The 15,446-nt window shown below is 40.2% G+C and overlaps 1 protein-coding gene across 10 annotated transcripts in view; it reads right to left on the bottom strand.

Moving 5' to 3' along the window:
* Positions 1 to 15,446, bottom strand: part of RBMS1 (RNA binding motif single stranded interacting protein 1) — a 217,522-nt gene that overhangs the window by 115,787 nt on the left and 86,289 nt on the right. For 3 of the 10 annotated variants that reach the window (XM_049616140.1, XM_049616131.1, XM_049616134.1), the window contains exon 1: positions 15,247 to 15,440. The exons of the other annotated variants lie outside the window; for them this stretch is intronic. Coding sequence is in view for 2 of the 3 variants with exons in the window: in XM_049616131.1 (XP_049472088.1) it covers positions 15,247 to 15,315 (69 nt within the window). In the remaining variant the exon portion in view is untranslated. Of the gene's footprint in view, positions 1 to 15,246; positions 15,441 to 15,446 lie in introns of those variants that run through there. 10 annotated transcript variants of the gene reach the window in all.

Genomic DNA, 15,446 nt, shown 5'->3' with positions numbered 1-15,446 from the left:
AGGATGCCTACCCAAACAGAATCAAATAAAATACTTAGTCAAGACTGAGCCTTTAATCTAAAACCTTCTGGTCAAAGCTATGAATCAGACCTACATTCACTTGGTTTCCTTCTTTGTCTAACCTGTTTTGATGGTGCAAATAAGTATCATTATTATCTGGTTTGAGTTTCATTTTCTTCCAATTCCTTCTGTGTACCTTTTGGTAAAAGAGCCAACAAAGGATTCTATAGATGAGGGGTCTGCAAACTACTGTCCACAGGCCAAATCCCATCTGCCACTTGCTGGAACACAGCCATGTCCATTTGTATATGCATTATCTATGGCTGCTTTTGAGCTACAAAGGCAGTGCTGAGTACCTGTAAGAGAGACCTTATGGACTGCAAAGACTAAAATATTTACTATCAGGCTCTTCACAGAAAAACATCTGCTGAGCCTAGCTACCCACAGTGCTATGAAATGTATGAGCAACTCCTATGTAAACCTTTCCTGACTGTTTACCTTGATTGTCAACAATCCCAATTCCACTAATATTTTCCATTCCTAATCCACACATTGAACTAGAGAACGATGAAAAGAAGATCCCCTTTGAACTTGAAATAGCATCTTTTTTGCTTGAATTTGTCTTAATGCTCTCTAGTTTTCCACATCCCTTTTAAAGAATTAAAACCAAATTTGGCAAGGAATTGATGCCAGGAAAGTGGAAGATATACTTTCTTTTCTTCTCTACTCTGCCTTAGTACCCCAGTAAGCAGCTCAATATGGTCAGATAAAGGGTAGAAGAAATCTAAGGTGACAATCAACACAATGACAAAATTGATCAGACAACTCAGAATCTTATTTCTACCATGGAATCAAATCAAACGTACCCAGAAATCAAACAGTCTAAATTCAGGTCATCTGGAACATGACAGCTGTAGGTTAAACATGTTGTTACTATGAACTTCTCAAATACCTGCCCTTCATATGGCATTAATTCCCACCTTATATACTTATTTATATACCTGCCCCAGAGCCCCTATTGGACTGTAAAGTTGAGAATAGGACCGTTTATGTATTATTTTCAAGGCCTAACATTGCGGTTGGTCCATAATGGACTCTAAAAAATTAAATGAATGAATAATGATCCAAGCTGGATTTGTTTGAAAAGATCCCAAACTGCACTGTCAGGATATATGGGTTCTAGTCCTGGTTTTGTTATAAATAAGCGGTGTGATATTGAAACATTCTGACCTCTAAAATAAGGACTTGGAAAAGCTGGTATCTTAAGATTCTTTTAGCACTAATAGTCTACGTTTGTTTTTGTTTTTTTGTGGTACACATGATATAACAGACATTATTTCATATCACTTCATCCAAAACACTAGTATCATCACATCACTGGATTCATTGAGGGTTAATTTTCATGCTGTAGACACAGAAAGAATCGATGATGGTCTCCGACAGACACTTGCCCACAAGGCAACTGAGAACCTTAAAATACATAAAAAGAGAAATGTTCCACGTGAACTACTGTGACTGAAATATCTTAATTATAAAAAAGGGGAATAAATTGGTCGTTCACATTTTTCAAGAACACAGAGAAGCATGTCCTGGAGGGGCCTTCCGCACAGCGGGGTTGTAAAGTCTTCACTGTGGTTTCTTCTATACAGGAACTTAACCTAGAAACCACAAGGCAAATTCTGCATGCTGTAATAAGTCAGGCAGGAAGGGGCTAAAAATATGTAAATTTGTCTACCCACAGCCAATTATACCAAAAAAAAAAAAAAAAAAAGAAAGAAAGAAAGAAAGAAACGATAAAACAAATTTAGAGGGCAAGGGAGGGCATTAATAATTAGAATGTGTGGGTTTTCTAGATCACTGATATTTTAAACTAGATTGATTTCCCAAGTCAGTAATCATGATTTCATAAATGCTTCAAGAAGCAATAAAATAGGTGGAAAAATGAACCCTAAGAGACAAGAAATTAAAAACAAAAGAGATGATAGCTGGTAGATTCCAGTTTATTTTGTCCGAATGTAATGTGAAGCATACCATCCCTAAAAGCCCACTTATTCAGAAAATGATTTTTAAAAACCTCATATGAAAACACAGTTACAAGGATGTGCCACACTTGGAACAGCCAAGACTTTTAAGGTAAGGTGGTGGAGAACTAAGAATCAGAAGACTGAGACTTTTCAAGCTGTGAGACATTGGACAAATCACTCACTGTCTCTGGATTTTAATTTCCTTGTGGGTCAGTTAAAGAGGTTGCACTAGATAGCATCTAAGATCCTTCCAACTCCAAATGCAAAAGGCTCCTTAAATAAATGTCTCCTAAACATTCCCACAGAATATAGGTAGTAACTATTCTAGGACAAGTAGTTCCAAGATCAAGTAATCCTAGGATATGATGAAATGCACAAAGCTGGACAAATGTCTTTATTGCAGGACTTCTCAGAGACTTTTTAATGCTAATTTATACCGTTACTCTCCCAGACAATACCATATAGTATGTAGTGTTTCCCAAGTTTCTTTGAACACTGAATATTTTAATTCTTGGAACACTTTCAACATTTAATAGAATCCGAGTATCTTAGTGAACACAATTTGGGGAAAGCAGCTTTAAACAATACACTTCATGAATTTAAAATCAGACGCTGAAAAGCAAAATGGTCACATAATAGTTTAGGGCATCCATTTCAGAAACCGTAATATCACTACAGTGTCGACATGTCACAAAGCACTTTATCTTACATTAACTCATTGACCCTTCACTCTAGAAGTCAGGGATGGAGAGAAGAATCATTTCCATTTTACCAATGAGCACTCAGTTTCATTTCTAGATCTTTCTCATCACAAAGTATTTTCTGCTAATGAACAGAATGATCCATCTTCCACCACTATTATCATTCCAGGCTTTCCTTGACCCATCTTCCAACGTGCTCTTGTGTAAACTGACTTGTTAGGTGACACTCTAAGGAAAGAGAGAAGCAGACAGAGCCCCTGTGCCAAGTACTGTGTTAAGAACTGTCACATACATGATTCACCTAATCATCTCAATAACATTAACTATTACATCTAGTTTTGCCTCTGAGGAAAGTAAGACCAAGAAAGTTTAAGCAATGTGTTCACAGGGAGCCTGGGTGGCTCAGTCAGTTGAGCATCCGACTTTGGCTCAGGTCATGATCTTGCGGTCTGTGAGTTCGAGCCCTGTGTCGGGCTCTGTGCTGACAGCTCAGAGCCTGCAGCCTGCTTCAGATTCTGTGTCTCCTTCTCTTTCTCTGCCCCTCTCCTGCTCATGCTCTCTCTGTCTCTCAAAAATAAATAAAAATGTTAAAAAAAAAACATTAAAAAGAATTAAAAGAAAAAGAAATGTGTTCTCTATAACTGTGAACTAATAAATGATAAAGATCCACACCCATATCCACTTTTTTTTCTGTAAAAGCAATACATGAGATCCTTCCCGCTGATGGAATGGAGAGAGAAGCCCTGGAAGCTGGGTAAGGATCCAGGTTATATATCCATTCTCTCAGGGATTTGGAGTGAACAACTGAAACTGTCCAGGTTCTGTGAAATGAGGACAAGAGGAAATACCTCACAGAGGTGTTGTAGAATAGAGACGATGAAATGTAAAAGTACTCAGCCATAGGTCCAGTGCACAGAGAGGACCCAATAAATTTAGCCCCTTCCCTTCAGAACTCACATGCTTTGTGAGGAGAAATAATTAGATAGTTCAGATGCTAAGACACTAAATAGAACGAAAGGCAGAGAAAGACATATGGGTGTATCTGGAATGGTGTGTAAAGGCTCCTGGAGGAGAGGTCTTAACAAAGCGGTGATGGTGAGAAAGATAGCACTGACAGAGCCAGAAATCCACCTGATTTTCTACTCTGAAGTGAAAAAGAATCTAAGCTTGGACCCAAGAAGGAAGGAAGGAAGGAAGGAAGGGAGGGAGGAAGGAAAAGGAAAGGAAGGAGGGAAGCCGGTCGGCGAGTTGGTCCAAGAAGTGATGGAGTTGGGATCCACACCCATTTCCACCTTTTTTTCTTCAAAAGCAACTCAGATATTCTGAAACAGTTTGACAGTGTATTTTAAAACTTAAGCTGGACTTGTGGTTCAGTTAAAAAAAAAATCAGTATTTTATTTTGGTTTGTGGTTCATGGTTCGTTGAAGTCTGTTTGAAATATGATTTGATTTACACAAATATTATAACAGTGAAGATAGGGAGGTATAAACTATACAAGAGCCACATCTGTATAATTATAACCACCTGAGCATTTACTGCCTGCCAGACACATTATCTCATTTAATCCTCCCAGCAGCCCTACAAGGTAACATCCTGAAACTGCTCCACCTTCAAGATCTTGACCCCAGAACGTCCTCTCAAATTTCTCCTTCCTTCACTCCAAAGGACTTGTCTTTTTATCTTATTACAACCTGCATGCCCTTCCCTGTTCCCAAAGCTTATTATGTCTTTTCATTTCACCTGTCTCTTTAACCTCCATAACAGTGCTCTCAATTTTTGTACAGATTCACCTTAGCAATGCCAAACCCTCTTTACCCAGATTCTTTTCCCCCATTTATTGCTGGAAAAGGGTCAAAATATCTTGCCAACTCAGACTATTGAACTCCCAGAGGCCCTCACTACAGCTCAGTCATCTTTTTACTTGATTTGAATACTCACCAAATTCCCAAAAGTAATTATTCCAAATCTTCTGTCATACTCTTTAAGCCTAGAATTACAATCCCTCCCCCACCATCTCTTTTTCAATCTTAACAGATGACCTAGCCTCTTTACTGAAATGTAAGCTTTTTAAAGGACTGAGTTTCACTGTTCTTCCTACTTCTCCTTGACATCCCTAGCATTCCCAACCTCCTCCTTCCAGTTATCATTGACCTGAAACTCACTCAGACCCCTTTCCTTTAAGACTAACCTTGCGTCAATCTTTCTTAAAGATCTATTTCCACCTATTCCCTCTGTTTTCTATTATCTTGCTCTACCCTACATCCATAGTCAAATACTAAGATAACCCTCCCTCAAGGCTGTCTGAAGGGACTCTTTCCTTTGGACACCTAATTTCTCTAAAGACACACCCTCCTCCCTTATTCACTCCTTAAACCCTCTGGAATGTGCTTTCTACAACCCTCACACCTGCCTTCCCTTCCCTGTCCCACCACACACAAACTACTCTATTGAAACTTCTGTTTCAAAGGCTTTCAAAGACCTCCCAATAGATTATTTCCAACAGCCTTTTACTCAGCCTCTGTCTTCCCTGACCTCCAAGAAACCTGTTAACAGAGCTGACCATCTTTTCTTGAAGCTTTGTTCTTCTTGGGCTTTTGTGACACTCTGGATTCCCCCAACATTTCCCGCTACAGAATCTTTGTTTCCCCAGGTCTATCCAGACTCCTCTGGACATACTGTTTCCCCGGAGTGCTTTCACCTATACGCAGTGCTCCACCTCTTAAGTTTCAGGAGGTTCTGAGTATTGTGTCCACAGCTCCAATTCTACCTGGGGAGGGTAATGTGTGACAGGGTGCTGGGCAAACCGAGCTCACTGGCTTTCCTCAGAAATTTTTAGTGTGGTAGGATGAACATCCTAACCCCTGAAGCACCCTGTCTGCCCATCTTCCGTACTTCTGTTGAAGTGAAGTGGGAGATCTTTTAACAAAATGAATGTACTTGCCACGCTATAGATGGTATTGATGACTACACAGCATAGATGACATGTACCATCAAGGAAAAGATTTGCTGTATAAATGCTGCACTCCAGAGAATGTGGGGGTCTAGTCAAACATGAAAATCCATGCGCCCATGTGACACAGCCTCTATACCGACTTTAGGGCAATCCCAGGAGGAGAGTAGTAAAAAAAAAAAAAAAAAATACAACCATCTCCTTGCTGCAAAGTGTGTTCATACAGTGGTTCACACTGTGGGCGCTACTAGCCCTTGAGGCTGGACGATTCTTCCTTAATGAGACTGACTTGCACACGCAAGGGCCTTTTGCATCCCTGGTGTCTGAGCATTGGAATTTAGCACACCCTTCCCCCTACTTATTTTAACACATAAAAAAATGTAGAAAATCTCTGTATCAGAATGGTGGGGTTCTTCCTTACCACTGAGACCAGAGCAAGCAAGGCTGCAGTGACTTTTCATTTTCCTAATCATCTAAAACTAGAAACCTAGGATCTTTTACTAAGCAACCTCCCATCCAGTCAACAGCCACTGTCGTCAATTTTTGTGTGTGCAGAATCTTAAATCCATCCCATCTAATACATCCACACTGCCACTACTCCCTTTTACAACTTTATTTCAACCAGGGCCCCACCTGCTAAACTCAGGCTCTCCCATCCAGCCAGTCTAGCAAACTAGACCCTATCCCCCTCTGCCCTCCAACCTTTACCCTGCAGTCTGGCCATCCTGAATTGCTCACTCTTCCCCTAATAAAGCCCATGCTTTCTATCTTCCATCTTTGTTGTAATGTTCCTTCCACCTGAAATGTCACCGTCCGTGATGTAACCAACGATCCCATCTCCTGAGTTAGAAATTTGGCATCATCTTTAAGTTCTTCTTCTCCTTCCACATGTGGTCATAAAATCTTTTGGAGGACACAGATCCCTTTGGCAAGCTGATGAAAGCTGGGAACCTCTCCCCAGGTTTTACATTTTACATACAATTTTAGGGGCTTTATGTATTCAAATGTCTATAAAATTTGGTTGTTCCTCTTGTCTACAATTTAACTGCCTTCTTCTGGGTCCTCACTATCTCCCATCTATTTTAACAGCTCGCTGACTGGTTTCCCTGCACAGCCTCTCCCCTGATGCAGTGTATCCCCTGTATGCCACCAGCTTACTTCCTACAGAATGATGTCTGTTCCCAAAACCACTTAAGTTAGGTTACATACTCAATAATTATTTAACTCTATGTTTTGGAGTCTGTTAAACTTCCAGTTAAACTAAAGAACACATCCACTCCCTTGGAATTGGTCTGACGCATCTGACCTATAAAACTGAGAACACACAGAGAGAAAGTAAAGACAATGTCATTTCTAGAATCTTTCACTAGGTAGGATTGGTTTGATCACGAATGGTCTTCCAAAATGGCCATTTGGGGCAGTTGTCTGAAGGGGGAGAGACAGCTTGTCTTCGAACACAGCTGAAGGAAATTCTACGTGATGAGAATGACATGAAGAAAACAACATGATGTAATAATCTGAGATAATACAAAACACAAAGCTACATATTTGCGCTCAGCCTGCGTACACAGCACCGAAACAATGAGACTTGAGCAGATGTTGTAAAGTGACCTACCAACTAGCACGGTAAGAACCAGACAAGGCAATACTGCTTTCCTTCTCTCTCTCAGCCCCCACCTCTTCCTTCCTCCCTCAGGCTCCCTCCTCCTCTCACTCTGGAGCCTCGCAGCCTCTACACGGTGCACATCTAAAACTCCCCTGATATACTGAAAATCCCCCTGGGTTACACAGTAACAACAGCTTCTAAAGTGCTGACATTATCTGAACAGTGTATTTCTTACTGAAACCTCATGTTCCATTATAAATTAAAGACGACTGTAAAGAAGCCACACCTCCCACTCCACTGCCCTTTCAAAAAGCTAAAACTAAAAAGGAAGTATGTGATGAAGATAGTCATGAGCATTCATAATAAAATAAATCCAAAGGATTCTGACATAAGTAGAACAGTCTCGTTTTTCACATTTTACGTAGAAGTTAAATGTGGGGGAATCTGCCCCCAAAGCAGCTATGTTTAAGTGCAACTGTAAGTCAAATGAAAACAGAGACGATAATGGTCAATTCCTCAATATTTAGGATAGCTACTTTCTGGAAAAATAATCTAGGATAAGAAATTTCATATATATAGCTACATTTTCCCCTTACTGACTCATGTAGATAAACTGGTGTAGATAAATGTTTTTAAAACATCAGAACATACAAAGCGTATTTTAAGTGTGTTTAAAATAGGAAAATACTGGGGTGCCTGAGTGGCTCAGTCAGTTAAGCATCTAACTCTTGACTTCAGCTCAGGTCATGATCTCATGGTTTGTGGGTTTTGAGTCCCACATCGGGCTCTGCACTGATAGTGAAGAGCCTTCTTGGGATTCTCTATCTCCTCTCTGCCTCTCTCTTTCAAAATAAATAAACTTAAAAACAAAAAGAAAGGAGTCAGTTAAAAAAATAAAATAGTCGGGCCCCTGGCTGGCTCAGTCGGTTAAGCATCCGACTTTGGCTCGGGTCATGATCTTGCACCTCGTGAGTTCAAGTCCCGCGTCGGGGTCTGTGCTGACAGCTCAGAGCCTGGAGCCTGCTTCAGATTCTGTGTGTGTGTCTCTCTTTGCCCCTTCCCTGCTCTCTCTCTCCAAAATAAACATTTAAAAAATTACAAATAAAAAAATAAAAATAAATGAAACAGGAAAATACTAAGTTCATAAATATAAAAAAACTATGCATCAGTAAAAGTGATTTCCAAAAAGATGCTATTAATAATTTTCAGTAAAAATAAGAATAGAAATTCATAAAACATAGGAAAGGACCACATCTCAAGGCTCAGGCACAGAAACAAATAATGCCTATATGCTACTTGCTGAAATTCTCAATGACATCAATTTCTTGGATGTTCACAAGTTTTAGACATTAAAAATAATACAATTTTCTAAGTTTTTTTCATTTTTCATTTATTTTTTTCTTGACAACCAAAGAATTATATATTTATTGTGGGAAGCAAGGACTGGAAGGTTGAAAAAAATGTAAACAATCTCTCAAAATAAGTCATTAGTGATTCTGCCTACCAACAGGAAAATATTTGTTAATATTTTGGCAATTTCCCTCCAGTCCTTTTTTTAAAATTCATTTTTGAGACTGTAGCGTATGTACAATTAACAAATATGAATATAATCTTCTACTATAGTGTTTATACTACAGTGTTTTGAAATTCTATATGTTTAAATAAATAAGGTGGAATCAAAACATCATTCTATTTATTAGGGTACTACTCTGTATCACATCAAGTTTTTCTGTCCCTGATGCCATTTAATAAGTGTTAAATAACAATAGCTATATTGATGCTAAGTGAAATAAGTCAGCAAGAGAAAGACAAATATCATATGATTTCATTCGTGTGGAATTTAAGATACAAAACAGATGAACTTAAGGGAAAGGAAGCAAAAATAATATAAAAACAGAGAGGGAGACAAAACATAAGACTCTTAAATACAGAGAACTAAAGGTTGCGAGAGGGAAGTGGGGGATGGGCTAAATGGGTGATGGGCATTAAGGAAGACACTTGGGATGAGCATTGGGTGTTATATGTAAGTGATGAATAACTGAATTCTACTTCTGAAATTATTATTTCACTATATGTTAACTAACTTGGGTTTAAATGTAAAAAATAAGCAAGCTTAAAACAAAAACAATAGCTATATTGGTTCATTACCTGAACACAGAATTTAGTTTGCTCCATTTAATTTTTCACCTTGTCTTTACTCCAGAAAAAAGCTTGCTTTCTTGCTCATGGTAAGTCTATCCTATTTCAAAATTTACTAAGCTTTTAGAATGTGTTAAGCAAAGCATTCTCTACAGATGTGAGTTTAAAAACAAACACCCACCAAACACCTACAGACGTCCGAGGACAAAAAAAAAAAAAAATGTTTATTTTTCTGAGTAATGCAGAGATGGCGTCTTTGAAAACCAAATATACAAACAAGACAAAGGAAAGAATTCAGGAAATCATCATGCATATACTAATAATCAAATCTGTTCTCAAATTAAAAGGTAGCAATTCTCACTGATAAAAGTGATCAATGCTTTTTTTTCCTTCTCCAAACATATATTTGCATAAATAAAGACATGAAGATTGAAGGCTTTCTTTCCCCAAAGAGAAGGCAAACTCTGCTAATAAGAGCACAATACAGAAATAGTTGTTTTAAAATATGGTGGAATGCACTTTTCTACTTTTGTGGTTCCTTCCTTCCTTCTTTCCTTCCTCTCTTTCTTTTTCTTTCCTTCCAGTGGTTAAAGAATCTCATCTTCAAGCTCCAGGTCCTTACCATTTTGGAGGCTGTCCCCACTTTCTAAACATAGTCCATTCTTAGAGGCTGTGTCAAGGTCTCCTAGATCACACAGAGCCTCTCAGGACCACCCGCTGTTGCTTGCTCTGTGGGGACATTAATAATAATAGCACCTCCCAGAAGGATTGACAGCAACAACCCTGTGGAATGGGCACTACTCTCTCCTTAACAGAAACAGAGACGTAGACAGGTTAAGGGGAAAGCATTCAAGTGGGAGAGCCAGCACATAAGCCAGGGTCTTTCAATTAGGCTGAGCAACAGTTAAAGAAGTTACAAGGGGAAATCTGCCTTATCATCAGGGTTCAAAGTATAGGCTACGGGGCAAAATTTTAGTGGAAAAAGTAGGAATAATAGGGCTTATCATTATGATTTTTTATATTTATACGATTTATATGATATTTTATGAATTTTAGTTGTAAGAAGTCCAGGAGACAGGGTTGCTGGACTGAGCGAATAAAAATACACAATACTACACAATATTTGGGACATACGTATACTAAGAAATTATTCATGGTTTACCTGAAATTCAAATTTAACTTGGCATCCTATATGTTATCTGACAACCCTAGAGTAAAGGCCTTTACGAAACAAACAAAAAAACATGAATAAATTACAGAGCTACACTTCCCAAAGCTGAAATCTGGGACGCTCTGTGTGCCACATGTCTTTGGGAGGCCAAGTAAAGGGAAGTGTAGTGGGGCTACAGCTGGGCTTCCTTCTCCTTCTCCTGGTGGCAGACACAGCCTTGATGGCAGAGACCTAGCTTTCACTAGCTAGGCCACTGAAATTCACTGCCTCCAAATTCCTGACCCTTCTCTACTTTCTATGGATGTTGTGAAGATTAAATATAGTTGAGGTTGGGAGGGAATATCATCTATATATCTTTAAATACTTATTTAAATACTTATTTTTGGAAACATATTCTCAGAAACGTGGGAAAGACAGACTCCCCCCCCCATCCCCCCATGCACACACACCACCAAGAAAGGGCTTGAAAAGTATTGCCAATAGATGGGAAGCCCAGTTGACATCAGTCTCTAAAGGGAAGAATGAACGAAAACAAGAGATGTGTTCAAAACCCGAAGTGAACTACAGAAAATGTAGTGAGCTGCCAAAAGGGATGCCCAGCAGAAAAAGTGGGTGATCACAGATGGAGAATTCTGTACTTTTCAAATGGCTATGGATACATGTTTAAAACACAGTTCCTTGATTCATAAATTCTACTGAATCACCAAGACGCTGAGATAGCTTAAAAAAAAAAGTGTAGGACCTTACTTACGCACGCCAATTTAATTTTCTGCTACCTTCCCCTAAACTGCCAATCTCTGTGGCCTGAGTATGTTTACCTTCTTCTCAAAGCAACAAACCAGGAGTAGCTGAGTGTTCATTTAAATATTTCTTTTTTTTTTTTAAGTATTTCTATGCACAACTTTAATCTTCAAACTTAACAAAACCCAATCTACTACACATCGATTGCTGTGAACAGAAAGTGCTTGAAGAGGATTAATCAACAGCTTTGTATGTCATCCTCCAACAAGGCCAAACACTGAATCACTGTTGGATTCTTCACGTGCAGCTACACCCAGTTAATCTTCAAGAAAGCAGCAAACTATGTAAATCTACTTAAACTGGGGAGATAAGTACTTCACTCATCAAAAGTTAGCAACACTTAACAAGTACAGCTATTTGCTGGCAATATCATTTGTAAAGAAAAAGACACACACACAAATTCTTGTGTTCACCCTTCTACCTCAAAGGCCCCAATGCAAATCACTAGGGCATACAGCAAGAAAGGAATTGCTACCTGCCAGTTTGTAAAAGCCAAATTACAGGACATAACTGAGTCAACTACCCCAAGAAGGCAGTTCTAAAGTGGAAGTCACAAAACATGGAGAGAGAAGTGGCTAATAAAAGAATTCAAAGAAAAATCGAAATATTCATTTTCTCTATTTCAAGGCTGTAGCATAAAGCATTTTCTTTTTTTGAAACCAATAAAATAGGTTCACAGCTACAGAGGTCCTGATAAATGTTTTTTGTTTAGACTGTGGGGGCACTTTCATACAGACTGGATATGCTTAAGAAATACTGTGTATCTGAAAGTCATAGGCAACAATAACAGGATGTACACACTTCTCCACCAAGACTTGAATAAACCATCTTTGTTCACATACTGCCTACTGGGTTATCACTTCACTCAAAGCCTCTCACTTTGACCTGAGCCAAGCAGGTGTACTTCTAATGTGCTCCTAGGCCTGCGATGCAGGAAAATCCTGTTTATCCGAGATGATGACAGACATCAGTGCTTTTTGATGCCCTCGATATACTACATGGGGCAGGAGGGAGATGAGCACTGAACTAAAACTGCCTGACTCCTATACATGTGAAATACAAACTTTTTAAAGACATTGTACAGTCTCCACTGAAACAATACTTTGACACAAATGCTGCTTTCAAATATCACGAACCCATCATCCATATCATCCATTCACCTCATTCTTTGCTTCCAACCTCACAACCTCCACCCTTTCCCTTCAAAAAAAAAAAAAAAAAAAAAGAGGCAGGAGGAATCCCTAAACTGAACTTTGGAGATGAGAAAGGCAATAGGCAGTGATGCAGATGAGCTCCGTGTGAGTTTCTATTGACATGTGCACATAAGCAGGCAGTTGCAGTGTGGTGGTTTTAAGAGATTGACTGCCAGGGTCTATCTAAATCCTGCCTTTGGGTTGTACAGACTGGACAAGTTACTTAAGCTATGCCTCAGTTTTCTTAACTGCAAAGGAGATATTATTACCCGCCTCATAGGACTGTCAAGATGACTAAAATTAGTTAATCCACCTAAAGCACTTAACACATTGACCAGCAGGCAGTGAGGTGCTCAGTGATGGTTAGCTACTACTAACATATATGGAAAAAAATGATTTTCATATCATTTTCCAAAGATGACTTTTAGGTATTCCTCATATTCAACTTTTTCTTTAGGCAAATTATTTGAAATCAGCTATATTTCTAGATTAAAATCAAACCACATTAGACACCTAAAGTTTACCTATTCTTTCATCAGAATGAACAAATTAATATGAACTGAAAGGTGCAAGCTTAACATCGCAAAATCTTACAAAAAGCATTAATTGCATTTCTCGTTTAGACGAAGCCAGGATGAGATCACAAAGTCACTCATGGTAACCAGGTCCCCACGCTGGAAGTGTGCTTTCCCAGTGAATGGCTAAATACTAACAAAAGAAACCTTTGACTCAAATACCACTGGTACCCGGGGTCTTGTGTCTGTATAATGCCTACACATTCATTTCTTTCTTTGCCTATAGAAAAAAGAAAGTCTGTTTGTTTTTCTGATTCAGTCAGCCCTTTTAGTCTCTGAATCTAAGGAGAGCCCAGTGAAAAGAAGAGCATCTTATCAGCGTGCTCCAGACCAGCAGGCTGTCCCCCTCTACACACAAAACCTCCAGCCCCTCACAGCAAAAGGGCCTCGCCCTCAGAGCCTTTTCCCCATTTCAGAGCTAACACCCCGCCGGGTTTTGACAATAAATAAATGAATACACAAGGCCTTTACATAATTAGCCACCTTTTCAGGTAGAGAGGGGTGGGGGGGGGGAGGGTTCAGGAGAAGAATATTTATTGTGAATTGGCATCATGGGTGAAGCTGATGTAAGTGTGCTAGATCCCAGTACATTTATTTTAAATGAGGCCACACGAAATGACTTTAGAGATGCCTGGTTTTGAATCTAGACAATTTTAGCATTATACTTCAGACAAGTCAGAAATGCACTTTTTTTTCATGAAAAAAAAAAAAAAAGAGAGAGAGCTTTTCTTAAACCAGGTAAAAGTTACATTGACTTGGGCAACCAGGGCATTCAGACAAGGGTGTGTTTACTGCCTTTTCAAGGGAAAGCTAACAAGTAAAAGAACCAAAGACTGGAAAATAATACTTTGTGACACCATAACTGTTTGATCAAATTAGCCCTACTTTGACATGTACTTATGCTAAGACATACCCCCCCACCAAATGACTTTGAGAACAAAAAGGACTAAATATAATCAATAATCCTGTGAATGTCTTTAGGAAAGCCACCAGGCATCACCAGGCATCTGTCATGATCTTAACAGAGCCACGGTCTGGATGGAAGGATAGAGTTCACTTGTATCATTATTGGGATAATAACTTAATTGATTTGTCTCCGTAGCTAAGGATGTAGACAAGAGATTTATTATGGAAGAAAAATATCTGCAATCGTGTTTTTGTTTTCTCAACAAGCCTCTTGCCACTGACCTCTAAATCAGTTTAACCTTTTCTAAACAGACCTGCACATTTTTTACATAATTTAAAGCTAGGTTTTGTTATTGCTGCTGCTGAAAGGCTCTGTGAGATTTATCACAACATGGCTTCAGTAACCTTCTTTTAAAAACAAAGATGAAAAACAAAACAAAAGGCCAAAACTATAAGCTCCCAGCTCCACTCCTATTTCCCGGCAGGGGATTTCGATCTGACCACTAAAGTGCCTTTGGAGTTCAATCTGTTAAAAAATGTATGAAACGGTATTAAAATAGGAAAAGGCATGTGTATGACTCAGGCTTATCCAAGTATCTCTGCAACTAGGATGTCACAGGATTTCCCTGTGCTTCTGAAAACTAAAAACCTTGAGAAAGTGACAGAAGTTCCTGTTTCGTCTTTTTTTTTTTTTTTTTAAATATATATGGGGGGGGACGCGCGCGCACACACACACACACACACACACACACACACACACACACTGGTCTTCCGGGTTTGCTATGAATCAGGCAGGTTCTTTCAGGTTCCGAGTGAAGACTGTTGCAAACCAATGTTACCACTTATTATCGTACTCTTCTACACACAAAGGTTTCAGGGGGAAAAAAAAAAACCCAAACTTGTTGCAGAGCTGGGAGAAGCCCCTGGCCCCGCGCTCTCCGATCCGGCTGCCTCACCGCCCCTTCCCCTTCCTCCTCGTCCCACCCGGCCGGCGGAGACGAGGGCATCTCCCCTGCTAAGGTCACCGGCCCGAGCCATCCCCGCGGGCCGCCTCCTTCGGAAACAAGGTCACCGCCCAGTCCGGTCCCTCCGAGGAGGAGAGCGGTGTCCGGCCGAGCGCTGGCGCCCTTTGTAAAGCCGGGCGGCCGGCCTCGGCGCGGCATCCCGGCCGCCGCCTCACCTGTTTGCGATAGGGCGTCCTGCAGTTGCTGCTGCCCCCGGGGTTGCCGCTGCTGCTGGGGAAGATCATCGCGGCGGGCGCGGGCGGCGGGCGCGGGCGCGGGGCAGCCTCGCCGCGAGGGGGAGGGCGCAGGAGGGGCCGGCCGGGGCCGCGGCCGCTCTGGGAACTCCCTCTCGCCGCGCGGCGGCGGCCGGCGGGGG

This window comes from Panthera uncia (genome assembly GCF_023721935.1).
Source record: "Panthera uncia isolate 11264 chromosome C1 unlocalized genomic scaffold, Puncia_PCG_1.0 HiC_scaffold_3, whole genome shotgun sequence".
Classification (NCBI taxonomy): Eukaryota; Metazoa; Chordata; class Mammalia; order Carnivora; family Felidae; genus Panthera; species Panthera uncia.
The sequence above is the reverse complement of the archived record's forward strand: the minus strand, read 5'-3'. Positions and strand labels throughout refer to the sequence as shown.